At 39.1% G+C, this 26,902-nt stretch overlaps 2 protein-coding genes across 6 annotated transcripts; one reads left to right on the forward strand and one right to left on the reverse strand.

Moving 5' to 3' along the window:
- Positions 1 to 1,074: 1,074 nt before the first annotated feature.
- Positions 1,075 to 18,088, reverse strand: bag5 (BCL2 associated athanogene 5). Of its 5 annotated transcripts, none has more exons than XM_084741744.1 (4): positions 18,011 to 18,056; positions 6,404 to 6,463; positions 4,358 to 5,254; positions 1,075 to 1,671 (listed from the first exon to the last, which is right to left on the reverse strand). In XM_084741744.1, exons 1-4 carry the CDS (start codon positions 18,031 to 18,033, stop codon positions 1,131 to 1,133), a joined length of 1,521 nt encoding a protein of 506 aa, XP_084597870.1. In that variant the 5' UTR covers positions 18,034 to 18,056; the 3' UTR covers positions 1,075 to 1,130. The 5 variants fall into 5 exon arrangements, with proteins under 5 accessions (XP_084597870.1, XP_084597875.1, XP_084597872.1 ...); XM_084741749.1 differs by lacking the exons at positions 6,404 to 6,463; positions 18,011 to 18,056 and adding exons at positions 12,890 to 12,933; positions 14,433 to 14,519; XM_084741746.1 differs by lacking the exon at positions 6,404 to 6,463 and having other exon boundaries at positions 18,011 to 18,088.
- On the forward strand, positions 15,654 to 25,339 carry coa8 (cytochrome c oxidase assembly factor 8). The gene is made up of 5 exons (XM_084741750.1): positions 15,654 to 15,955; positions 20,169 to 20,366; positions 22,933 to 22,996; positions 23,336 to 23,426; positions 25,195 to 25,339. Exons 1-5 carry the CDS (start codon positions 15,809 to 15,811, stop codon positions 25,313 to 25,315), a joined length of 621 nt encoding a protein of 206 aa, XP_084597876.1. The 5' UTR covers positions 15,654 to 15,808; the 3' UTR covers positions 25,316 to 25,339.
- The last annotated feature ends 1,563 nt before the right edge of the window (positions 25,340 to 26,902 follow it).

Consider the following 26,902-nt stretch of genomic DNA (forward strand, 5'->3'; position numbering starts at 1 on the left):
TTCTCCATTTGACCGGTTGCCCACGACAGCTGTGGCTTGCAGGGTTTAGGGAAGTTCGCCACAGTCGTGTGAACTGGAGCGCTACCAGAGACACGGACCAAATGCTGAGGGGATAAACAGGGTCACGCAGAAGTGGAGAGTGACCTTACATCATTAATGCAAAACTCCCACTGTTTTCCCTCTAATTACATTTCTGTTTAAACACAGATTGCCTGGCTTCAGGACCAGCTGGATGTTTGTGAGAACACCTCAGCGCTGCCTCTAATGTTTCACCTTTGATGCTGCCTTTGAAAATCTCTCTAAATCGTCTAAAAGTGCTTTTTTAACCGCAGATTAAATTAATTTCCCATTTAACATTTGTTCACGCCATCTGCTTTGCCAAATCAAATCAGATCAAAATTGATTTCAACGCAAACGGCAGCAAAATTCTCTTGTAATTTGACATTTTTGGATACTTTTTGAAATTTTAACACCAAATATTGGCAAGTATCACAATCTGGACCGAGCCCTCGTCTCAGGGTAGCAGTGGACAACTCTCCCTAATTGGGTCACTGTATTTAACACATGCATCGGCTGTCTCCATTTACAACTGACACCCACATTAATCAGGCCAGACGGGGGAAGCCACCGCTAAGCAATCTATCACACTCATCAATATCAAGTGCAGTCTGGAGGATACGACCACTGTAACAGGCATTATTTAGTGCGTTTTGGCAGCAGGCTTCAACAACCACACACCAAATACAACGATAACAGATGACAACTCACACACACGCATTCGCATACACACACACACACACACACACGCACACACACAGGAGAGTTAAAAAGAAAATCTTCAAAAAGCACAAAAAAGAAAAAAAAAATTCAAAGTGTGTTTCACAAAAGGAGTTCTGTGTTGTTGACTTCTCAGCAGGTTCGGCCACAACTACCACAAAGAGACAAAAGAAAAGCGCTGCTGCAGTGCATTCTGGGGATTTGAGTCAATATTTACAGCCCACGGAATGATAACGTAGGTTTTTTTTATTTTTTTTTATTTTACACACATTATCAGCTCCTTTCATTCCAGCAGCGACGTCCCATCACGTGTCCACGCTTAACACGGCTACCACACCGCGATCTTTACTGCATCAATACTCCCACTCGTCTGTCTTCATGTCCAGGTAGTTGAGAATGTTCTGGGCGAACTTCACCGCCTGCTTCCGCGCCATCTTGGTCATCTCGTCGCCCTGCGGGTCCACGGCGTCCAGCGCCAGCAGCTGTTTGGTCAGCAGCTCCTCCAGCATCATGTAGCTCTTGTCGGCCCGCTTGCCGTCGAAGCCGAGCACCTGCGCCTGGAGGTCCGACAGGCTCCCCAGGACCAGCCACACGGCCCGGTGCGACGGGTGCTCGGCGGGACCCGGCTGGCGGCGGGCCAGCGCTTCACGGAGGTCTAGGAAGGTGATGATTGCTTGGACCTCCACCACGGCGCGGCGGCGGGCCTCTCTGATGCACGGGTTCTTGGCGGTGTCCACCTGGTCCAGGTGTGTGAGGAGGCTCTGCAGCTCGGCTTTTGGCCTGAAGCTCAGGTCGCCCATCACGCAGTGCCGCAGGACACCCTCTCGCAGGTGGCTGACGTGAGCACGCACCGCCTCGATCTCACGGATGGAGTTGTTCTGCGCCAAGTCATACCTGAAGAGACAAACACTGAATCAGTACTGTGAAAACTCAAACACAAACTGTTCCTTCAGGAAGACGATGATCAAACCTGTACTAATCTTTTTCAGCAATTAGTCCAGTGGTTGCCAAACCTTTCTGCCCCACTTCAGAAGCTGAAAAAAGTTCACGCCCCCTGACCCCACAATTTTTTATCAAATATTACCAGTTGCAACTGATAAAAAGATTTCGGATTTAATTTTTACTGAAATAAAGGTCAGCATGACAGCATCAGTGAACTCTTTGTCCAATTTCTCCAACATAAGTCATATTCATTTAACTTTGTTTCATTCTTTATTTCTCCCCTGGTCACCGTCCCTGCAGCGGCTCTGCATCCCCACAGTTTTGGAACCACTGGAATAGTCGGTGGAAAGAAAATTAGTTGCCTGCTATTTTGATGATTGGTTTATCATTTCAGAAGAGGGACCGAGTGTGTGCACATCCAGGCAAAAATCTTCAGGTGCAAGACAAAAAATATCACTGAAGAGTGGAGAGGAGAAAAGTCTGAAATAGTGGAAATGAAATGAAAGAATTATTTGAAATGCTGAAATCAAGTCTTTTTAGTTAGCTGAAGGCATTTTGGTAACGTTTCAGTCTTTGGTTGTATGTTTCAGTGTATGACATGTTGTGCTCTGTCTTTATATATGAAATCAAAATCCTTATGTCAAAACTCACGTGTTCATTAGTCTAGACTAGTCAAGTAGTCGAATTTCAAATCTGAATTTAGTCAACAGGGAAATTAGTCTCCAGGAGCATCCCTAATGCACATATCCTTCAAGAGTATTCCACCAATTTAGTTTGCACTCCGATAACACTGTCAGAAAAAACTGATGCAGCAGAACCAGAGGTATCGTCTTTTATATTCCACACAGTCCTCCTCCTCGTCAAAAGCTGGCACCTACATTACCCACAATACAACTCCCTCACAGACAGTTCAGTCAGGAATTCAGGTGTGTTGTGCTAATAGCAGCTTATGTAGCCTCGAGCTTCTAGCCTGCAGCAGAGATGAGGAGCGGGCTACAGAGGTTTGGTAAGCTCACGTCTTTCTAACTTTACACCCACAGATTTTTTTTCATTTTCAAACTTGTAATCTTCAGATTCTACTGTTGAACTGTATCAGATCAGATCATAGCGTGATGATATTATTTTATTTTTTTCAATTAGATAGTACCATGTTTATTCTATTCCATCATCGCCACCAAAGTGTTGAGAGCAAATTTTGAGCAGCTGAAAGCGCCTAGAGATGGTTGAGTTTGTGTTCATCACATCCCGTGCAAGCAGAGCAGAAATGTTCCTGTGTGAGGAAGATACTTTTCCACTCATGCACACTGTTCTCACATGCACACGCCTGGCTTTTAGTCTTTTTCCTGTTTTTCTGTACAGCCAATGCAACGTATCCTTCCTCTCTTCAATGAAACAAAACCAAAACAAAACAAAAAATGCAGCACTCTAATATTGTTTCTGGAAGTTAATTACCAAAGCAACAATAGAAGTTTTGAAGACCGAGTAGATACCTTATATTACTCATTTAATATGTGTTTTATTATAAATTCTATTTTAGGAAGGCAATGTTTTTAATTCTGGTTGGTCTCACAGCTACAAGCAAATATTTTCAAATCCTGAGATGTCATCCTCTGTGAAAAAGCATAAACACATTTTCTACTCCATTACGATGTGTTTTTCCAGAGTGTGCTGTATAAATAACCTTTTTTTAAACTTTAATTGAAGGCCAAAACTAGGCAGCACAAAGAAAATCATGTGAATGGAGTGGTACTTAAATCAGCCCTCGGTTCGGCTGTTCTACATAATGAAGTAGTCGGTAGGCGTATTATTGCTATCAGCTTCTCTGGCGATGTGAGTCTAATTCACTCCTGACAGTGCAGCATGATTCAGATCAAAATTCAACAACAATATCCAGTCCTCCTCCGATTCACCACCCAGGCTGCTGCTGATGTACAGACACACCGGCTCATGTGTGCTGAGGACAGCACAGGAGCACTTTGAAGTGAAGACAAAATGTTAAGGGGTACTTCCTGGTGGCAAAATTGAATATCTGCACTTAAACCGCATATTAACTATGTTAATATGTGGTCAATCCTCCTTTTTTAAAGCAAGAGTGCCCAAAATTCACTGACTTCTCAAAGTCCAAATGAAACAGCATTTTGAGAGAATCTAGCTTCTGCATCCTGATGTATTCTTGACTGAAACAGGATGGAGAGGCAGGACGTAAAGTCAGAGGATTTTGATTTGAACTATTTGATCTGTGCCACTAAAAGTTAAAGACTGACTGATGGGTGAATGTCATAATATTATTGGTCGAAACTGTCATTTTTTTACAGAAAGAAACCATGATTGCATTTTGAATACAAAGAACCTGAATTTTTGTACTTGTTTTTGGCATATATTATTAAAAAGATGCACGTGATGTGATCTAAAAGGGTTGAAAAGATATTATTCATCTTGACTAGAAATATTAAGTCTTTTATTACAGTAAACTGAATATCTTTGGTTCTGAACTGTTGGTCAGACAAAACAAAAAGACTTTACCTTTGGACTTTGGGAACTCGTGTTGGGATTTTCACTATTTTTATAGACCAAAACGATTACTCAATCAGTAGAGAAAACAGTGAGCAGATGAAATGAATCATTAGCTGTAGCCTACCTGCGTGTGTCGTCTCCTTCCCCCTCCAGGTCCAGATGTTTCAGCAGCCCGTTTATCTCCTCCACCACCTGTTTGCGGTAGTTTCTGATTGCTGCATTCCCGGAAACATCCAGAGCGTCCAGCTCTACCTGCATCTCCGTCAGGATTCGTGACAGGTGAGCGCAGCTGTCCCGCCCACTCAGACCCATCAGCAGAGCGACCAGCTGACTGCGCGCCACACTCACCTTCACCATCACCTGGTTGATGCAGTTCACGGCCTCGTGGGTGTCCCCCGACAGTGGCAGGGAGAGTGTCTGCTGCTGCGTGCGCCCTTCAATGACGTCCTGTACGGCGCACAGGCGTGTCAGTGCCCGGTAGCGTGCCTTGCGGAGCGGCACCCTCCCCTCGGTCTTGACTTGGGTGAGCCTCAGCACAAGCTCCTGCAGCGCATCCACCAGCTCGTCATTTATTTCAGCCACTCCACCAGCACGTTGAGGTGCCACAATGCGTTCGTCCACCAGTTGCCGAGCCTCGGTGCTCAGCTCCTCGATGGCCAGGCGGGATGGATGAGTGGCGTTCTCTTCCAGGTAGCGCAGGAGGCCTTCAACCTCCTGTGCTGCTCTCTTTCGTGCACCCTGCAGCTCCGGTTTACCCTCTGTGTCCACCTGGTCCACCTCTAGCAGCAGCCGCGTCAGCTCCCGCTCCAGACGCTTATAGTCTCGGTCGTTCTGCAGGCCGCTGAAGGTGCAGACTTGAGGTCCCAGAGACGCCACCTCCTTCTGGACCTCGTACAGCCGCATCATGGCAGGGTGCTGCGGATGATACGGCTGCTGCTGCTGCTCCATCGGGTGTTGCTGCTGCTGCTGTGGACCGCCATGGTCCATCCTCTTCCCGCCATCAAAGGGCTTCCCAAACAGGCTGAAAGAAAGGCACCATGAAAGGAAAGTCAGAACAATGAGCAACAATTCAGAGCAGGCAGAAACAGAGCCTCAGCAGAGCGAACATTGTCATCCACTGGCCGGAATGGGTGGATTACTTCAAAAATTCCTTTTCAGATCCTCTCAGCGAACACGGGTTGAATAGGACCTCCTGCGAAAGTCTGGATCTCTGCCAAAGCTGCTGGCAGAAAGACAAACTCTGCAACCTAAGCCAAACGTTTAAATCTCCACCAACTCCAGGGGAATTCAAAACACTGTGGTCGGATATAAATGCTATTAGACTCGTTCTCACAAGCTAATTAATATACAAATAATGAGCCGTGTTGGCGTCATGTGTAAACAAAACTAACATTTTTGTAAAATTTTCCCTATATCAAGATTATTATAGTTAACTAAGTAAACTAAAACTAGGTGTAAAAAAATATTTTAGTTAACTGAAATTGACCTGCAACAATTAATCAATTAACTCACTATTAAATTAATCACTAACTACTATAATAATTGATTAATCAGTTCTAGTAATTTTTTAAGAAAAAATTATCTGATTCCTACTTTTCAATTGTGAATATTATCCGGTTTCTGTTCTCCTTTATGATATTAGACTGAGTATATTTGGGTTGTGGACAAAACAAGACATTTGAAGACGTCATCGGCTTTGGGAAACACTGATCAACGTTTTTTAAGATTTTCTGACATTTCATAGTCCAAACAACTGATCAATTAATTGAGAACTAACAGAAATGATACTGTGTACTTACAAAACTAACTAAAATACAATAAAAAAACATGCAGAACCTTTCAGTTTGTCTTTGCTAAGACTGGGATGTCTATATGACTTTGATTCAATGGCTTTCACAAAGTGTGAAATCTTAGCCCTCATAAATACCTCATATATTACAATTGAAGACACTAAAACTAATACTGAAACTAATAAAAACTAAACAGTTTTAAACAATAAAAACTCTCAACTGAAACAACACACTCTGGAAACTGACTGAAACTAAACTGAATTGAAAACAAAGATAACAAAAGACTAATGAAAAATAAAAAAATTATAATAACTGCTCCACATCTCCAGTGAGAACGAAGGCATGAACCACACAAAACAGTTACAGTTATAACTCATGACCTTTTGATATAAGAACAACGGCTGTTATGTTGCACTGGAGGAGACGGCCGCCCACTGAAACTAAAAAAAAAAAAAAAAAAAAAAAAAAAAAAATCACAGACGAAAAATCAGCCAAGGATAAAGTATTGTACTGTATCTCCAAATTGCAGGCACTTCTGTCATGTGTAACATGTCTGAAATCCAGCCTGCGGGCTAAAGAGTCATTAAACATGAAAATAATCCATGTCGTGAGTGAGCGGCCCTGACACTCTGCTGCTGTGCTGTCAACTTGCTGCTGGTCTCCAGAAATCTTAGCAGGTTTATCCATCAGGAAGTGTCAAACACTGAACCTGCAGCTTACCGCTTGTTGCTGGCTCAGCTTGTAAAAGGAGGTTTGCTCCTAATTCCTTGAGGCATTTTTGTCAAACTGTAACCGAGTCTGACCTTTACTGGATTTATGTAGCTGGTACTTACATCAATACTTGAGAGTTCAAATATCTGATAACAATATGTCAGCCAACATTCAGATTTTTTTCATAAACATTAGAATCAGGTTTATTGGCTAAGTCTGTGTAAACATACAAGGAATTTGACTCCAGTTTTTCATTGCTCTCAATGCATTTACACAATAATACACATACAGCACTGGAGCTGCAGTAATTAATCAAATATTTAATTAATCGTCAACTATTTTGATGATCGTTTTGAGTAATTTTTTGTCCAAATTCTCTGATTTCAGCTTCTCAAATGTGAAGATTTTCTGGTTTCATTAGTCCTTTCTGACAGTAAACTGAATATTTTTGTGTGTTGGACAAAACAAGACATTAGGGGACGTCAGCTTGGGCTTTGAAAAACAGTGATCAGTGATTTTTCAGCATTTTTTGACATTTTACAGACCAAAACCATCTTGATTAATCAATTATCAATTGATTAATCAAGAAAATAATCAACAGATAAAACGATGATGAAAATAATTGTTAGCTGCAGCCCTGCACAGCACAGGACTCAACAACAGCCTGGTTTTATACCAAATGTGAAGCTTTTATAGTTAAAAAAACAAAAAAAGTGCTGCCTTTACTTAATTACGCCCCAAAATATTTCTGGCATTTCTGTACTGAAAGTTCTCGTTAATTACCTGCTGGAACATGCCACTGATGTATCTGCAATAAGCTATTATTGACCAAAATGTCAGCCTGGCAGATCAGTAGTACGAGCAGCTAACAGTTTAAAAACCAAAATGCTCAAAGAGGAACACCTTTTCTGCTAACATCCAGTGATGTAACTCTTAATAGAGATTTAAAAATGTCTTTTTTTACTGTTAAAAGATCAGTTTCTACAATTCAGTTGCATCTAGCAATGAGCTTGCAGATTGTAAACAGGTCGTCTTACCTCATCCTCCCCTTCAAAAAATGTAGGAGAACCTGTGGTGGCCGCAAAACTTGCAAAAAGGCCGTGTCAAAAGCCAGTGTTTGGTTTCTCCCTTCTGGGAACATGGCAGTAACCTGACACGCCAGATGGTTTGTTATGCAGAACCATCTGGGAAGTTGTCCTTTGAAACTGTTTGGAAAAAGGCAGGCACTTAAAAAAAACAACAAAAAAACCCCCCGCTCTGATTGGATGAAGCATCTGTCTATCACGTCTAACACAGGCTGACTTCAACCACTTGCTCTTCTTTCAATGAGGAAATACTCTCCAGTTCAATTCACAAATTCTTGGAGTCTTGGGCGATCTTGTGAATCCAGCTGCCTTGCAAGGTAAACACTGTGGTGCAACATGGCCGCCACAGAAGAAGCACCACACCTACTGTAGATATAAATGGTTAATTCTAAGGTAATAAATACACAACTGGTCTTATTTCCAGGTGATTATACACCAATGAAAACATACTAATTAATATTATGTTCAATTTCTGCCATATTGTGCAAATAAATCCCCTGCATCTCAGGCCTTTTTCATGCTTTCCATTTTCTATAGTAAGCTCGGTGCCGTGGTATTTGTTGTTGTATCTCTGCTTAGGAGAGCCACTGTGGATCTGCTGAGGCAAGAAGCTTTACAGAGTCAGACAGACGCACTTCATCTCCAATGTGAAGTAAATACTGATGTTCAGAGGCAGTTGCTGAACCGCTGAGAGACTCTAAATAACTAAAAAATAGATCTGCAACGATTATAAATTGATACAAGACATTGATTGTCTACAAAGAGACAGAACTAAAAAGAGACACAACACAACTACAAAGAAATGCAGAACAACTACAGACAAATTGACTGAAATGAAACAAAAAGATGCAAAGCAACAACAAAAAGGGGCTTTTGGTCAAAAATATGGTGATACTTAATACTGTAGCCCTAATATCTGCAGAGGGTGTGGGTCCTCCACCATGGAGGCTGCCATGTTGCACCGCCATGTTTCTACAAGAGCCAAGAAAGTACAAACCAAACACTGGCACAGCCTTTCATAAGTTTCTAACCACCTTAGTTTCTCCTACACACTTGAAAGGGCAGAATGAGGTGAAGGGTATTCAGAAGGTTGCAATCTACCTACAGCTTGATGCCACTAAATCCTACACACTGGTCCTTTAAGTCAAAACAGTGTTATACATACATGAACAGTGTTACAAACAGTGCAGAGCCATTGTCCATTTATGTGCTCTCAGAACAACTGAATAATGTTTGATACGTGGGTATAAAAATGTACAGAACCAGCAAACAGGGAAATCTTTTCTTGACCTTGACCTCTTTTGTTGAGCCTGCTCTTATTTCTTGTTAGACAAAACTCCAGTTAAATCAAATGACAAACCAGCTCAAGACAGGACAAGAAGAAATGCCCACATAATAAATTCATATGAAATTCTGTTGTTACGATCCTGCAAGAAAATGAATGAGGTTAACCTACATTTCGCCTCGACAAGAAGAACACCCACATGACAACCGTTCGGAGTACTGCTGTGCTTTTCTATCAGGCTCGGTGGCTGACATGATACTGATAGCTCTCTAATCCACATTAAAAGGATCCTGCCTGCACATCAAGCTTTAAATACGGAGGAGAAAATACACACAGCTGCTGACCAACACCCTAAATATGAACCACTTCAGTGGATCTCCACACTTGTGCTGGAAAATTCGGTCAAACACCCTAATGAAGTGTGTCACAGGTGCCTCAAGCTGTGAAGTGTATTCCCAATACAACACTATTTAGAAATACAGTATGTCAGCACACTTCTACTGTCCAATTTATAACAGGGTTCTTAAACAGTTAAAAAAGAATTTTAAGCCAAAACTGAGTTATAATTTGAGTATCTTTGGGTGTTGCTGGTTGGATGAAACAAGCCATCTGGAGACGCCACCTTGGGCTCAGGGAACTTGTCTTGGGCATTTTCACTGTTTTCTGACATTTAACACACTAAACAATTAACTGATTCATTTAGAAAATAATCTGCAGATTACTAAATAATCCCTTGTTGTTGCCATAGTTCTCATGTTAGTACCTTGAGGTGAAGGCTGCTGTTGTACTCTGCTGTAAGGTCATTATTCTTATTAAGCCACAGTATACAGGTCATTCCCTGTAAAGAGGATGGGTGTGTCAGAGGGACAGTAAATTTGCTTCGCTTTGCTGTCTTTTTTCATCTCTTTGTAGTTGTGTTGCTTCTGTAATCATTTTGTATCCCTTTGCAGTCTCTTCCTAGTTGTGTATGTATTTGCAGTTTTGCACATTTCAACAGTCATTTTGCATTTCTTTGTTGTTTTGCATCTCACTGTGTCTCATTTAAGTCAATTTGCATCTTAATTTTGTTACGCATTTTGTATCCCTTTGCAGTTGTTGCACATCCATCTGTAGTCATTTCAGTGTCTCTTTGACACTGTTTTGCATATCTTGGTAGTTGTTGTGTGTCTCTTTGTAGTTTTGCACATCTTTGCAGTCGCTTTGCATCTTTATGTCGTAGTGTGTGTAGTTGTGTTTTGTCTCTTCGTAGTCATTTTGCGTCTCTTTGTAATCACTTTGCCTCTTTTTGCAGTTGTTGCATATCTATTTGCATTAATTTCAGTGTCTCTTTGTAATTGTTGTGCATCCCTTTGTAGTTTTGTGTCTTTTTGTCATTGCTTTGCATTTGCATTTTGTGTTTGTTTTGTGTCTCATAAGTCAGTTTGCATCTCTGCAGTTTTGCATTTTGTTGTAATTATGGTTTGTCTCTTAGTGGTGCCTTTGCATCTCTTTGTTGTTGTGTTTTGTCTCATTGTAGTTGTGTTGCATCTCTTTGTGGTTCTGTCTCTTTTTAGTCGTTTTGTATCTCGTTGTAGTTTTGTTGCACATCCATTTCTAGTCATTTCAGCACCCCTTTGTATTCGTTTTGTGAATCTGTAGACATTACAAGTCTATTTTTAGTTGTTTCGAATTTCTATTCGCAACATTTTCCAAGTGAACCAGAACTCCCTGGTGCTGCTGTTGGTTCAAAAACTGTCTCTGAACTTCAGTATTTACTTCACACTGGAGATGAAGAGTGGCTGACTCCTTTGGAAAGCTTCTTGCCTTAGCAGATCCACAGTGGCACTGCTAAGCAGAGACACAACAACAAACACTACAGCTAAGAGCACACTATAGAAAACAGAATGGAGACCCATCAAAAAATGTCTGAGGTGCAAGTTCTATTTTCTTAAAGATGCAGTATATAAGATTTACAGGGATCTACTGTCAGAGTATGGCAAAAATTGAATTTAACATTAATAAGCATGTTTTGATTACTGTATAATCACTTGAAAATATTAACTGTTGTGTTTTTGTTACCTCAAAAGTCCTCTTCCACAAATACCAAAGAAAGTAGCCCAGAATGGACAAATCAAACACTGGCTCTAGATATAGCTCTTTGTATTATTTGTGCGTTTCGCGGCCACCAAAGGTTCTCTTATACATTTAGAAAGGGAGGGTGAGAAGAGGTGTTTGCAACCTGCAAGTTCACCACTAGATGCCACTGATTCCTACAAACTGGTCCTTTAAAGCAGAGCTATTCTATCCTGAAGCCCAAGATGATGCCCTCAAATGTCTTATTTTATCTGCAACCCAAATATATTCAGTTTATTGACATAAAGGAGTAAAGCAACCAGAAAATAGTCACATTTAAGAAGCTGAAATCAGAGAATTTGGACTTTTTTTTTCCTTAAACATGACCCAGAACAGTTAATTGATTATCAAAACAGTTGGTGATTCATTTACTTGTTGACAACTAATCGATTAACTGTTGCAGATCTAAAATACCCTGACCAGGATCAGGACCTATCTGTGACTTTAAAATATTAAAGTTAATAACAGTCACTTCAAACAGAGGTTCTGGTCTGGGTTCCCCCTGTCCTGACCCTTCGGACCCCTGGGTTTATGCCATTATCCATGTCCAACAGATGAATGTCCATGTCCAGTATCCAGTATCCAATACCCAGCCCTAATCCACCCATGATCACAATGCAAACCTCAGCTCTGCTGAAGTAAATAAATAAATTCTACTTTGTATTTTAAAGTGAGAGGCAAAAAAAAGGAAACAGCGAGTAAAAAAACCCCCAAAACTGTTACTGAGAATATTCCTTCCACCCTTCCACAAACGCCCAGCCTACATCAAAGTGAACTTTCCATATCTGCAGGGTGAATGGTAATACACAGGATTAAGATAAGCAAAAGATTTGAGTTTTTGGAAAAGAACATGGCTCAGGGGAGAGGTTGCATCATGAGACAGGCTGTCATTATCAGCCGAGGTGCCTGCAAGCATGATGTGATTGTTGCATATGAACATGAACGCTGTGGCCCATAATATGATGTTTTGTTATTCACTGCATTAATAACACTTATTAGAATAGACAGGATTATGTATCAGCGTTCCCTAAAGTACTTTTATGTAAGAGGGCGAGGGGCTGGGTATTTCCAGAATAGTGGATGAACAGCATGCCGAGCCAGAGCTCACAAATCTGAGTATTTATTAGGATAATCTCAGCAAAATCCACTCCAGTTTGGCAAACACCTCATGCTTCCATTTGATCCAAGAGAGACAAGAAAAAGGGACTGGCTCAAGGCTGATGTGATGCTCTAAAGGCTAAGAATAGGTCTGCTAGTAGGAATCAGTCTTCCCTCCCATGAGTCACACACATCATGAAGGCTAACTGAGCTGGAGGTAACATGCAACGAGCACTCCTGGCGTAAACCGTTCATATACACCTTCCCCATCTCCAGGCTGCATGCACCGGTCCTGCACGGCTTTGCGCATTATGTCACCATAGAAAATCCTATTTGGCCGGCTGGTTGCGAAGGTATCTATAGCCTCTGTGAGAATATGCAGCTGTACCAGAAACGAGCAGACACCACACCTCCAGATCTCACAAAACACCTCGAAGCATCTCCAGAAGCTGTCAGCTGTATCCTCTGCTCACACACACACACACACACACACGCACGCATACACACACACACACACACACACACACACACACACACACACCAGCCGTGTCAAACCCAGCATCGTTATCTCTCACCTTTTCAAAACTCCGAACACATTCGCGCACATTTTTACGGATGTCTGTTTCCATCAGCCAAAGGAGGCGCAAAGTGGCATCCGAACGGATAATCCTTAAATCAGGAGGGATGTCGGTGGGGGCGATGATGCTCCGGTCAGCCTCAGCAGCACCTAACGGCTGACTGACTGACTGACTGACTGCGGTCGGGCTGGTGTCGCCCCTCCCACAGCCGATCTGAGGGGCTTCCTCCACTAAGACTCGCTTTAAAGGGGTAGTTCGGGGTGTCTAAAGTGGGGTTGTATGAGGTATTCGTGGATAATCAGTGTATTAAGTACAGTAGATGGAGGTCGGCACGCCCCAAGTTTGGAGAAGCAGAGTAACAGTAATGCTGCTGCAGACAGGGTGTGCTTTAGCCACTTAAAGGGGCAGTTCACCCAAAAATGAAAATCCAGTCATTATCTACTCACCCTCATGCTAAATTAAGGTTGGGTTTGTTTCTTTAGTCCACAAAACACTGCTGGAGTTTCACAGGAAAACAGCATTGCAAAATCTCCCAAACAATGTATGTGAATGGTGACCAATTTTCAAATGGGGAAAACAACTGAAACACATAAAATGCCTCCATATTGCTCATCTGGTGTAATCCAAACCTCCTAAAGCCCCGACATGCTGTTCACTTGCACGTGCACACCGTCACACTACACACTCCCAGTTCAGATGGTGCATGTGCATGTGAACATGGCTCCAAACTAAGGATCTACATTGAAGATTTAGGCTACAAACATGGTGTAAATGAGTCAACTGGACATGTCGAGCTTAGGGAGAGTTGGATTACACCAGACAAGCAGTCTGACATTGTTAGACATCCCCTTTTCCAGCGGTAAATTAGACTGTATTGCCCTCTCCAAAGACACCAGACTCCATAAGGAAAAACATTAATTTTTACCTCACAGATCACTTACATTGCTGTGCTACAGCTGCCTCTAGAGGTTAGCTTGTTAGTGCTTTAAAAGGTTAGTTTAGATTCACCAAAATCATAAAATAACTCAGAGAAAGCCATATTTGACCTAATAGTGATTTCCCTTTAGTGATGAAAATATTCTAAACATAGAATACACTTAAACTGATATTCATTTTTAAGTGGACTATTTTACAAGTAGCTAAAATCCGTTTTGCTGTGGACAGCATCTTCAGTTCCTTGCTTAGCTTCCTACACCTGCTGATTCCCAAAACTGGGGGCGTGCCGACCTCCATCTACTATGTACAAGTACCTCACAACCATTTAAAATATTCCGAACTATGCCTTTAAAACAACCAGCTTTAAAAAGAGGCATGTCGCTAAAGCTTACAGTTGAATAAAATGGACGTTTTGAATCTATTAAAAGCAATAACTGAGCTCTGTTTCCCACGTACAGTGCTCTGTGAATGCCATTGTCTGTGTCAGAGCGTTAAGCTAGCTACCGATGATCACCTGACTCTGCCCCACCTTGGCCGAATAATTCCAGCTTTTTGTTCAAAATATATCAACAACACTTCGTCTTTTCAAAAGTTTCACTCTTACCTGCATAACCAACGTACAGCCATCTGAATTGTTGCGAAAAGTCCACCACCTCCTCTGATTAAAGCTAAACATTAGCTTACCTAGCTACCTTCTAGTAGTTACTTTCCGACTCCGGTGTACGAACTAACACAGAGTTCGGTCGTGTCTCCAAAAAGGGAACCTGTGATGTGGGAAACTCTCGCGAGACTTGTACACGTTTTTCATTCTCTTTACAAATTAAATATATTTTCTAACATGAAAACACTATGGCTAAAATTTGAATCGGTATCAGGGCTAAACAAACAATTGATTAGGGTCAGGGAAGGATAAAGCTTTAGGTTAAAATTGTCACTCTCGCGAGAGCCCTCGCGGATCTGGGATTCCCTTCTAAACACAACAACTGTTCAATTTCGAGGAAAGAAAACAATTTCATCGACGTCTTCTTGACTCAAAGGATAATATGTGCGAACCAGTGTTTATTAATGTATAATAAATCCACATCGACGCAGAAGAAGATTCACCAACGCGTTAGTTTGCCGGGATCGACTCAAATGTTTTTAACACAGTAAAAGTCTTGGTCGTCCAACGGTGGGTACGCTCCATTTTGACATACTGTCGCGCAGTTTGATACGTGGCGGCAAGGGCGGCAGTAGATACTGCAATACTGTATGTACCAGGTACAATACTGAGGTACTTGTGGCCAGCATTTCCATTTTTTGCCATGCCATTTTTTTTATTTCTACGTTACTACCATTCAGAGGGAAATATTCTGACTTTTTTTTCTGACTTTTTTGTTGGTTATATTCCAGATTAATTTATTATTCTGTTCTACACAATATTATGCATTATACTAATCAATATGCCATTGCTGTTCTATAGCCTATTATAAATAATTTAATCATATATTTTATACCTCATACTGTATTACAGTTTTCTCTGCAATAATATTTTAATATGTTAGAATGTCAGAATTGACACAGCAAAATATTGCAATATCTGGATACAAAGTATTTCTACTCCACTACCGCCAGTAGTTAAATTTAGCACCACCTTTTATATTTTAATATTTTAAATTTATATTTTTATATATCTTATTTACTTAAGGTTTGAGCTGAGAAGACTCGTAACATAGTATTTTTATATTGTAGCATTACACTACTTTTTCACTGCTTAACAGAATAGAAATAGAGTAGGAAACCCCGCCCGGCTAGTACAATCCGGTATCGTTTTGGAGCCCACACTTTCACTGTGGGAGTCACATGGGCAAACGTCTGGTTACGCACACAGAAGGACGCGACATGAACTCTTATGAACTGTAGTGTAGGTGAACATGAACAGCAGGGTTGTCTGTGCAATAACGGTCGTTATTAACAGCCATTAAGTGACGGTTTATCAAAATGGCGTCCAGAACAGCGGGGAGTTTAACATGGAGGATCATCGGTCCGTCCACACTCCGCGCTCCTCTGCGCCTACACCGCTTATCAGCACTCAGCAGTCGGTGCTGCAGCTCCGAACAGGAGCCCCGGAAGGACAAAAAGCCAAAGGTTTGTTCAGTAAATCATAATCCTTTTAAATATACACAGCAGATTAACATGTTGAATATTTGACTTACAGGCGGCGTGAAGACAAACATCCTTCAGCTTGTTTACAGTAGCCCTGTGTGTGTGTGTGTGTGTGTGTGTGTGTGTGTGTGTGTGTGTGTGTGTGTGTGTGTGTGTGTGTGTGTGTTGTTGATGAATCAATTGATCATTGCAGCTCTGAATGTAAAGGTGAAAGTTCTCACTGTGCAGCTAAAAAATGACTATCAGTTTTACATTGTTATATTATGCTCTTATTACAAGTAGGGTTGCAACTAATGATTGTTTTTATAGTTTATTAATCGATCGATTACTTTCTTGATTAATCGATTAATAGTTGTTTGGCCTAAAAATGTTGATCAGTGTTTCCTCAAAGCCCAAATGTCTTATTTTGCCCTCATCTCAAATATATTCAGTTTACTGTCAGAGAGGAGGAAAGAAAGCAGAGAATATTCGTGTTTAAGAAGCTGAAATCAGAGAATTTTGACTCTTTTTTTTTTTTTCTCACTCAAATAGATTAATCGACTGTCAAACTAGTTGGTGACTAATTTAATAATCAATTAATATTTGATTAGTTGATTAGTTGTTGCAGCTCTAATTCCAACATATATATATTTTATTTTTGATAATGATTGATTTTTATTGTTAATGCATAAACATGCAACCATCATTTTAATATTGTACCTCGCTGCAGCAAAACTTTATATTAAATGTGATTGGACAGTAGTGGAAGAATTATTTCATCAAAATATACTCACAGTATCAAAAGTAGAAGTACACATACTGCTCCTATTAGGCTGTTTCATTATTGCATTCTGTATATCATATTAAATTGTTACTGTCGAGGCATTAAGTAACATTTGGATGTTGCAGCTGGTGATACGTTGGTTTGTTTGATCTATAACACTGCCTCAGAATTTGTGTAAATTAATAATGTTTTGGCGGGTGGGGGAAAAAGAGAAATGTAGCAGTTTACTTGACAAGTTTTATCTCAGTGGCATCATTGCTATGCTGCATGTAAATATAGTAAATAAAACAAAGACAGACTGACATGTGACACGTGTTGTTGTTGGAAATATCAGTCATGATAAACAATCTGCAAGATTATGATTCAACTTGTTCTCGTGGTCTAGTGTTACAAAAAGCAAACAAAAATGATAATAAATCATGATACTGAATTTATTTATGAATCATTTTAAACTACTGAAGCAAAAATGCAAAACATTCTTCAGCTTCTCAGATGTGAGGATTTGTTGCTTCTCTCTTTATTCTGTCTTTGAAAACTTAAAACCGTCTTTTTCTGGACAGTTGATTGGTCAAAATAAGACGTGAAGATGTCAGTTTCGGCTCTGTGAAATTCTGGCAGGAGTTTTTCACTTCTTTTGATGTTAAATGGACTAAACTTAATAATAATTACTCGCGTGGCTGAAATAACGGAGACTATGAATGCTGTAACCGACCAATCAGAATCAAGTATTTAACAAAGCCGTGTAAATAGATCCTGCTGTTTCTGTAGATCAGACTGTTGCTATGGACACAGTCCTTATCATGGACTCCAGAGGAACTACAAAGTCATTGTTCAGTCACTAAAAATCATTTTAAAATATTTATTTTGTGTCAAATTATTGATTTCTTCATTACATAGCCAGTAATAAGCAGGATAATGTACAGTGAGCAGGTCAGTATTGTGAAATAAAGCCCTTCATTAATATTGGAAATAGTAATTACTCTCTGGTCAGTCTCTGCTCTCTGTTCATTTTAAACGATGTAGTCTACACATACACATGCAGTAATTTTTCACCACAGTATTTGAGTTAAAAGTGCAGATGTTGCCTCTGAAAAGTGGCGAAATAAAAAACACAGCAGCATAAAATGAAAATACTGAAGTAAAGTATAAGCACAGTAATAGTAAATGTACTTAGTTACATTCCACCACTAGTGACATCTGTACTTCATTAGAGTATCTGTGTATTAACTGTGTTATTAACTGTGACTGAAGCAGTGTATTGCTGTTGTATCTACCTGTTTTTTGCTCTTTTTGTCATGGAGCGAGTCGTGGGTCTCGCCGCTCGTCTCATCGCCGCGCCGTCTGCTCACGAATGATAAGCAGGTTCCTGTTAGTCCACCACTTATTTAAATCACGTGACCGATCCCTCTGTGTGTCTGTGTGTTCAAACTTCTACTGAGTTCAGATTCAACTTTTACCTTTCATCCTCATCCTCAGTCTGACCTCAGCGTGTTTTAATAAATGTTCTGTGGAGTGAAGGAAACAACCTGAGGGTGAAAATATCGATATTTAAGGAAGGCAGTGTGTTAAATAAATAAAGGAATCTGAAAGAGAGCAGCTAAACTTCCTGTTCGCATAAAGGATCAAACAAAAGGCTCTAAAGGATCATCAGATTATTCACTATCAATGGATATATCAAAGATTAGAATCATAACCTCAGTAAAATATGATTTATTTTGCCGTTTTATTTTTAGTTGAATAGGTTTTTCACCTTTAAATTAATTTTTACACTCCATTCTAATGATTAAGTTGTTTTAATTATCATCTATTGATGTTATCAGTTATATTTTTGACTTGTCTGATAGCTTTTTACTGTTTTTTTTATTATTATTATTATTATTGCAAATTGAATACTGTCCATTATTTCTGTTGTTTCCTGTGAGCAGCTGCAGGTGATTTCCTGTCAGGTTGTAGTTTGGACTGAATGCACAGACAGTCGTGTGAAGGTAGCCAGTGTTTTAATATTCACTTTCCAGTGTAATCATTTTTAACGTATACTTCCAGTTATGTTAATAAATGTTGCACTGGAGTCAGGGCTGCAAAATTAATCAAAATATTACTGAAATCACAATATGGCCAAGTGCATTTTCCACATCGCAGGAGCTGTAATTTATTGATGAAGGTAAAATATGACACGTCAGGCGGCCATAAATGAAGCATTGTGGTGCTGCAGCCTCGGTTCAGAAAGAGCTGCAACGATTAGTCCATTATTAATTGATTATTAAATTAATCATCAACTATTCTAATAATCGATTAATTAATTTGAGTATTTTCTTTTAAGAAAAAAAAAAGTAAAAATTCTCTGATCACAGCTTCTTAAATGTGAATATTTCCTGGTTTATTTGACATTAAACTCCATGACAGTAAACTGAATATGTTTGGGTTGTGAGGAAAACAAAGCTTGTGAGGACGTCGTCTGGGGCTTTTGGAAAACGTGATTAACAATTTTCATGATTTTCTGAGATTTTATGGACCAATCAACTAATCAATGAATTAATAAAGTAATGAACAGATTAAACAACTATAAAAATACTCAGTAGTTGCAGCTCTAATACCAGTACTGTTAGTGATGCCTTAACTTCAATACCAGTTCCTGTACGATACTTTTTTCAGTGCCAAATGCATTTTAACAAAATGAAAATTACGTTACAGTTAATGCACAAATCTTTAGTTTCATTTTTCAGCTCCTTTTACAGAGATAACATAAGATAAGATATTCCTCTATTAGTCCCAGAATGGATGAAGTGAAGCACAAAAATGTAAAGAAGCATCAATAAACAAACAAAACAAAATGTAAACAAGAGGAAATATAACATTAGGAACAGTACATACAATATGAACAGACTCAACAGTTGAATTTACTCCATTGCACAGAGGGAATATTGATAATACATGCTGAAATTAAAATTCAGATGGGTGAATATGTATAACAGTATGAAGTGATATTGTTGGTGTACATTATAGTGCAGTCAATTGTCAGCAGTTTCATAACATAAAAATATAAATCTATTTATCACAGTGTGGTTAATCTTAAATGTCAACTCTTTAGTTTTATGATTTATCACCTGGAAAAACAGTTTTACAACATAAACAATAAACCACAGCTTGGAGATTTACTCAGAACGTATTGAAATTTGTTATTGAATAACACTCGATAGTATTGAAGCAACTTGTTCTGTGCCGTGAAAGTATTGAAGATCAGTTCTCGTTTGTGTCTCCAGAGGGAGCTGTGTGAAGTCTGAGTCAGTGTTGGTTTGGACTGAAGACTTTAAAAAAAAAAAAGTGGAGAGTGTGGAGTCAGAAAGAAGTGAAGGTCCTCATCAAGGCAAGACAAGGAGGAAGAGTGTGTGGAATAAAAAAGACGTATCTGTTTCTGTTTTTCTTTATGTGTAGAGATCTCCCAACAGACCCGCTCCCAGCTCCACACACGACTGGATCGGTCCGCCGCACCCTCTGTCCAACCTGCGTCCCATCGTTTACCACGTCCCTGAGAACGAGACGGAGCTGGAGAAACGGCTGAGACACCTGAGGCAGGAGACGGAGGACTGGAACCACGACTTCTGGACCAAGCAGAACATCACCTTCAGCAAGGTGGAAATTCAGTTTTATTCAATTATAAAGACATTTTTATGAGCGTGTAAATGTTCTGTTAATTGTCTTGTTTATCCTGAGCTCAGAGGGATTCCAGATATTAAGGCAGGATGTTTACAAAGTCATGTTTACCTACAAAAACTACTACAGTTATTAAGAATATAAACATCCAGATAACACAGAAGACAAGTGAAATTCACAGACCTCAGTTACTGAAAATGAATGAAGAAAAACAAAAACTATTCTCGCAGAATTTCTTGAAAATTCAACATTTGAGCTTATTTGCAATAAATTTAGTGCTAACATGGGAGTTCAGATGTTTTTTTGTTTGTTTTTTTTTTTACCATTAAAGTATAATAGAAGATATGCAACTACCAAAAGTATATTTTAAGTGAGGGTGCAATTGATTATTTTCATTATCTATGCATTATTATTAAGTAATACAAACCTTTTTTTTTTAGATGAATCAATTATTTTAAGTGCAGGAAATGATGAAAAAGGCCCCTTGCAATTTACCCACAATTCTGTGGAGTCCCATAAAAAGAATATATCTGTAAAAGAATAAGAAAACAGATGTGGAAATATAAAATTAAATTCCTATTCCGTTAATCAATTAATCAGTTAATTGACTGATTTTTTTCGGGGGTTAGTTTACTGTGTTTGTGTTTGAACTGCAGGATGACGCTGTTTAAAAAAAACTCTCCTGTTAACCAGATGAACTGGAGCAAAGCCTCTGATTCAGCAAACATCCACCCTGCTCATGTTCCTCTGAGTCCCTACAGACCTCAGAGCTGCTGCCCTGCAGCTGAACTCTGACCTCTGACCTCCCAGCAGAGGCGGAGCTTAATTGTGTGGGTCAGTCTCACATCATCAGTGTCATAATTTTTTAACTAGAGATTTTTTGACTGCATCTTGTTAGTTTGTGACAAAATCTGTCCACAGACAGATATATAAACACCTGGTGAAACACTGAAAACCATTTCTGTGGTCATTCCTGCTGCAGTAAGTGTCTCCAGAGCCACACTTTGTCATGATGACACATACACACAAGGTGGAAATAATAATATATAAAACGTTTAACACTTAGACCAGTAATATGATGTAGAAAAGACATATTTCATGAGCATACTTAAAGGTAGCATCAGAAGGATTTGACAGTTACTGATCATAAATGCATCAGAAAGCAAACATACAGCACTGAATTTAAAAGTTTTAGACAGACACTTAAATCATTGACATTGTTTACAGTAAAGACAGAACCCTGATTAAAGAAAGTGCAACATTAATATCCTACAAGAAACCAACCCCAAACTTTTCAACAGTAACACATTCTCATGGAATATATATATATTTTTTTTAAATATCTTTTTTAAAATATGTTGTTTTTTTTAATATACTGTTGCATCTGGTGATGGCAAGTTTTTATTTTCACCAGCAGAGGGCAGCATCACACAACAAAAATGTCAGATGAAACACTGATAAGTTAATTATGTTTCAGGCCTAATAAGAAATTAAACACCTTCAATTTTGATAATGTTTAATAGCAAATCTATTTAAAAACAGTTTTATTTCATGGCAGCGTGGCACTATTTAAATGTTTGGGGTTGGTTTATTCTAGAAAATTTTCCGTTATACTTCATATAGTCAGGGTTCTGTCTACACTGTCCAATCAACATCATAATAAGTGGCTGTCTAAAGTTTTTACTGTTGATTTTCTGTAAATGAAGAGATATTTTCACTCCATCCGTTCATTCATTCTGGTCTGACACTCTTGTTTAACATTCTTAAATGTGAAAATTACATTGATATTGACTCTTAAAGTACAAGTTCAGTGTTATAAGGTGATTATTCTTTGCATGTGTGTCCTGAATACAGAGAGAAAAGAAAAACAGGCATTGTTGACTTATTTCATATTGGACTGGACTGGAGTACCAGATGTAGGGTTACCACTGTGCCAGTGTTTCTTTAGTCATGGCTAAAAATGTCTTTGGAAGCCAAAGATACGATTTTAAACTCGTCGAAACAAGACGTGTCATCTGCAGAAATCTCACTGTGGTCGAGTGAGACGTCATTTGCTGGATGTTGATGTGTTGCTATTGTCACTGTAGTGATAAGGGTGCTCAGAGTGGCCAAAAAGGAAGAAAGACTCGCTTTACAGTCCTAAATTCACAAAAAATATTTCCCTAACAGGAAATGAAAGGGAAAGTCAGCTCAAATTACATTATACATTTCAGAATTTCCCTGTATTTGAACTAAAATTTACTGGAATCCTGTTCAGGATGATCCTGACTGACATTTAGTTATTTTACTGCACAGTTTCAGAGAGCTCAAATTACACTATACTGTTCATAATATCAGTTCATACTATTCTTAAAAACGGAGCAGTAAAATAACTCCATATTTCGCATGGTTATAGTCGATTTTGCACTTTAAAATGAAAATCAAATGCCTGCTCGATTTTTGTTTTTTGATACCTGTTTCTGAAAGGGAAATCGAATGAATAAAAGATAGACTGACCTTGTTGGCTTTTTGTTCATGTAATGAGAAATTTTTATGCTCTCTGCAGGAAAAAGAAGATTTCATCATTTCACAGCTGAAGGCTAAAGGCTTGACGGTGCGCGATGAACAAGGTGACGACCTGCAGTTTCTCTACAGATGTGGTGTTATTCACAGGTTAAGACTCGTGTTCACAGCAAACACTCTCCTGCACTCGGGTTTTAGGAAGGAAAGAAGATTAAATCCTTGAATAGAATTTAAAAACTCTATTTTCATGCTGTGCTGCTTTTGCATAGATCGTAAATTCATTCACAGTGGATGAGCCCGTCTGTCAGAACCTGTTTGAAATGAAGACTTTAAACCTGACAAGTGAAACGGCAGTGAAGAGAGGAGACTTCATGAAACAGCTGGTGATTTAATGTATCTTAATGAGAGAGTCATTTTTGTCTTCTCTCTCTCTCTCTGCCCCTCAGGACGACGGCGCTCCCTGAACAGCGAAGAAATGGCCGTGTTTTACAAAAGCTTCCTGGATAAAAACAGAACACGACATGCAAATTATAACAAGTGAGTTGTTTTCCAGCTGGGCGTCTCCCCTGGCGCCGCCGGGTGGGTGGGTACGTCTCCCTCCACGGGGGCTGTGGGCTCGTTGTATACGCTCCTACCTTGTGTATAGAGAGAGCAACAAACATGGCAGAGCTTTCTGTGGATTAGAATTGCAAAGTGGCTGACTTGTTCTCTGGTTTGTGACTCCTCCGTAAAGAAAGAAGTCTCCTGCCACTCCCCCGCCCCTCCCACACACACACACACACACACACACACACACACACACACGCATATCATCTCTGCAGCTGCTTTTATTTATTTATTAATTTATTTTTCTCTGAGCGTGTAGGATTTAAACTAACTTTTGATTGCTCGACTGTGTCCGTGTTGTTCCTGTTATTGTCTCAGGTTAGAATAAATCAAAGAAATAATAGCTTTTCCCTGTTCATTCTCTCCAGGTGTTATTGCTTTCTCGGCTTCGTCTATTTAAAATCATTATTCTGTGCAAACGAGCCTCCAGCACAACAGTCTTATATTGCTCTGTGCAGTACAGAAAAAATATCACTGTTTATCTACAGTTATTCTCACTCTTTGCGGTATTGTTCATGTTTGAGGTTAGCAGCTACTGTAGCATCAAGAATGATGTGACCATCAGATTATAAGGATGTCACGATACCAAAAACTCAAAGTGCGATAATGCCACAAATCTTTAGTCCAACAGAGGAGGGTTTAAGCGCAACGCTTCAAAGGCGCCGTCTCCTTTAGTTTTGAGTCTGGGGTGAGAAACAGCTATCAAACCCTCATCAGAGGAGGAAACCCCTTTGTGACGAGGGCTGCAGAAGTATCTCTAATAAAGAAGATGTGTCGGAGCATGCAGAGCTTAAAACTGATCACACAGACTTTGATTGTGAATGTGATGTGGAGCCACGGTGTAAAAACACTGAGATCTAGGGCTGCACAATTAATTGCATTTTTATCGAAATTCCAGTATGGCCAAGTGCTAAATCCAGATCCCAGAGTCAGAACCATATTGCTATTTTTGGAAAAAGGGAAAATGTGAAAAAGCAACATTATAATGAGGTACTGTAGAGCTGCATGGATGCCCCACCTAAAAATCTTGGTCTCTAGATTAAAGAAAACTTGTTTGTTTTGTGGTACAGATCCCAACAAATATCACATCAGCAAGTTTTTTTCAGTAAAAATGAAAATTGTAACGCAAAAAATGATCATTCCTACTAATTGTATTGCATATCACACTCACAGTTTCCATCAAAATAATGTCAATATGACTTTTCGACCATATCGTGCAGCCCTGTGGAGATCTACGTCACCGGAGACCTTTAAAGTAGAAGCTTTGCAGCATCGTTCTGGACCACCTAGAAATAATTCTTGTTAACACAGGTGGAAAGGGAGTTACTGAAGTCTAGATGGGTATGGGGAAAAAAACATGAATAATCACCTGCATCTTAAGTTTACCTCAGCTAGAAAAAAAACAGGAACAAATCAGACACGTCACACTCTGGTTCTGCGTGTGGATTTAAAGATTTGTGAAGCTACCACCAGAAAGAGTCTGTCGCTTTTTCTGTGAATATTTCAGACACTGAGCTGACGAGCTCAGCCAGACAAACTTATATTAAGTACAACAGTATAATGAGCTTAGCTTCTTTTGTAAAACTGTATTTTTCCTCAAATGAAATGACACACTTCATATACAGCTGCAGTATAATCTGCTGGAGTTGTTAAATCCCTCGAACACTCTTCCTCTAATTCTATTTGTTCCCTCCTGCAGTGAATGGTACCGACGTAACTTCACCATCACCTTGCTGATGGCCAGAGTCGCCCTGAACAACATGTGGAAGACGGTTACTAATCGACACAGCAGCAAGAAAAGCAGCACTCCTCCCACCTGATGAGAAATAAAATATTCACCCACACTCCTGTCTTTGTTCTCAGCGTTTTATTGTGTTCTTGTGTTTTTCATTGTGTTATAATTTCCAGGAATTATGAAACCACCCACGCTCGTATCTGATGATTTGTCTCTTTTCTGCCTGTCTAATTTTTTTTCCTCTATTTCTGATGCGTGGTTGATTTGATCAGATTTCACTCAGGTACTGAAGTATACTTCCACCGCTCGCTTGGAGACACAAAAGATGAGCTATTGATTTGATTTATTCAATCTCTACTGCATGATATTGGATTTTTGCCAATTTCTGATATTTTCCAACTCATTTTAGCCGACTGTCAATACTAAAATATGCACATATTTTCTCCTACTTAATTGCAGAGAACATCAAGTCTCTCCTGTAGTGAATTAACATATTATTCTGCCCACTCTTGTCATGATGGCTCACTGGCAGATGCAGACATAAAATAACAAGCTTTTCAATATGAACACATTCACCAGGCAAAATGAGAAAACTAGTCTTGGCAGTTTTTTCCCACTGGTGAAGGTGAAACTGATTTCAGCTAATTTGCCAGGTAGATTAATGTATAATAATACATCATGTTTGATTAGTTTATTTTTTATTTTGAATCTGCAAGTAACTAAGTTTTCAAATAAGTATAGTGGAGTAAAAAGTACAATAAGTAGTAACTTCTTTTCACATTTTCCTCTATAACTCAGACTGCTTGAAATAAACTAGTCATCTTTTGATATAAGAACCAATGGAACTGATGCATTTTCACTTTTAAGGACAAATAATATTAAATTTAATGCAAGAATTGAATTGTTAGAATTAAAAAAAAAAACAAGTCAGTAACTCTTTGTATCTTAAAATAAAAGTATGCATTAAAGTAATCACATTACTGTTGTACTAAAGGATTAGGTGTTTTTTATTTTATTTATTTTATTATTTTGTCTATGTTTCCATTTCTGTTAGATATCAGCCATCGCATGAGTTCAAAGCAAATGTCTTTTTTCCTATTTTTGCAGAAGACTAGACAACTCATTTCAGTAATAGATGGATTTTAATTAAATTTAGTGAAATATGTTCATTTTCTAACAAAAAAGTATGTCAACACAGACAGGCATTAAGCCATGTGCCCAGTCTTGCAGCCATGATGAAATCTTGTATGCTAGCTAGCAAATACCAAGAGATAAAACTGATGTAAATTTAGAGCATGTGCAGAGTAGATGTCATCATCTAGCTTGTTTCTGATTGGAGGAATTGACTGCGTTACAAATGCCCCCTGTTACAACTGTCCCCAGTGTTCCCTAGCATACAGTGGTAATAATCAAGTACAAGTAACTCAGAATATTTTACTTAAGTATTAGTACGCAGCAAATGGATTTTGCTAAATTGTAAGCCCACACTGATGTATGAAAACTGTTACAATTATTTAATTTGTTTATTAATGATTTATAAAGTGTTATACAAAGCAGATCATTTATTAGGGTAGTCTTCATTGTATTTTTGTATGTAAGTATTATAAAGTATACAATGTAAATACAATGTACATTAAAATTGAAAGTAATTTAAGTAAATATTGGCAGTGGC

This window comes from Lutjanus erythropterus, chromosome 18, assembly GCF_056507025.1.
Source record: "Lutjanus erythropterus isolate fLutEry1 chromosome 18, fLutEry1.hap2, whole genome shotgun sequence".
Taxonomy (NCBI): Eukaryota; Metazoa; Chordata; class Actinopteri; order Lutjaniformes; family Lutjanidae; genus Lutjanus; species Lutjanus erythropterus.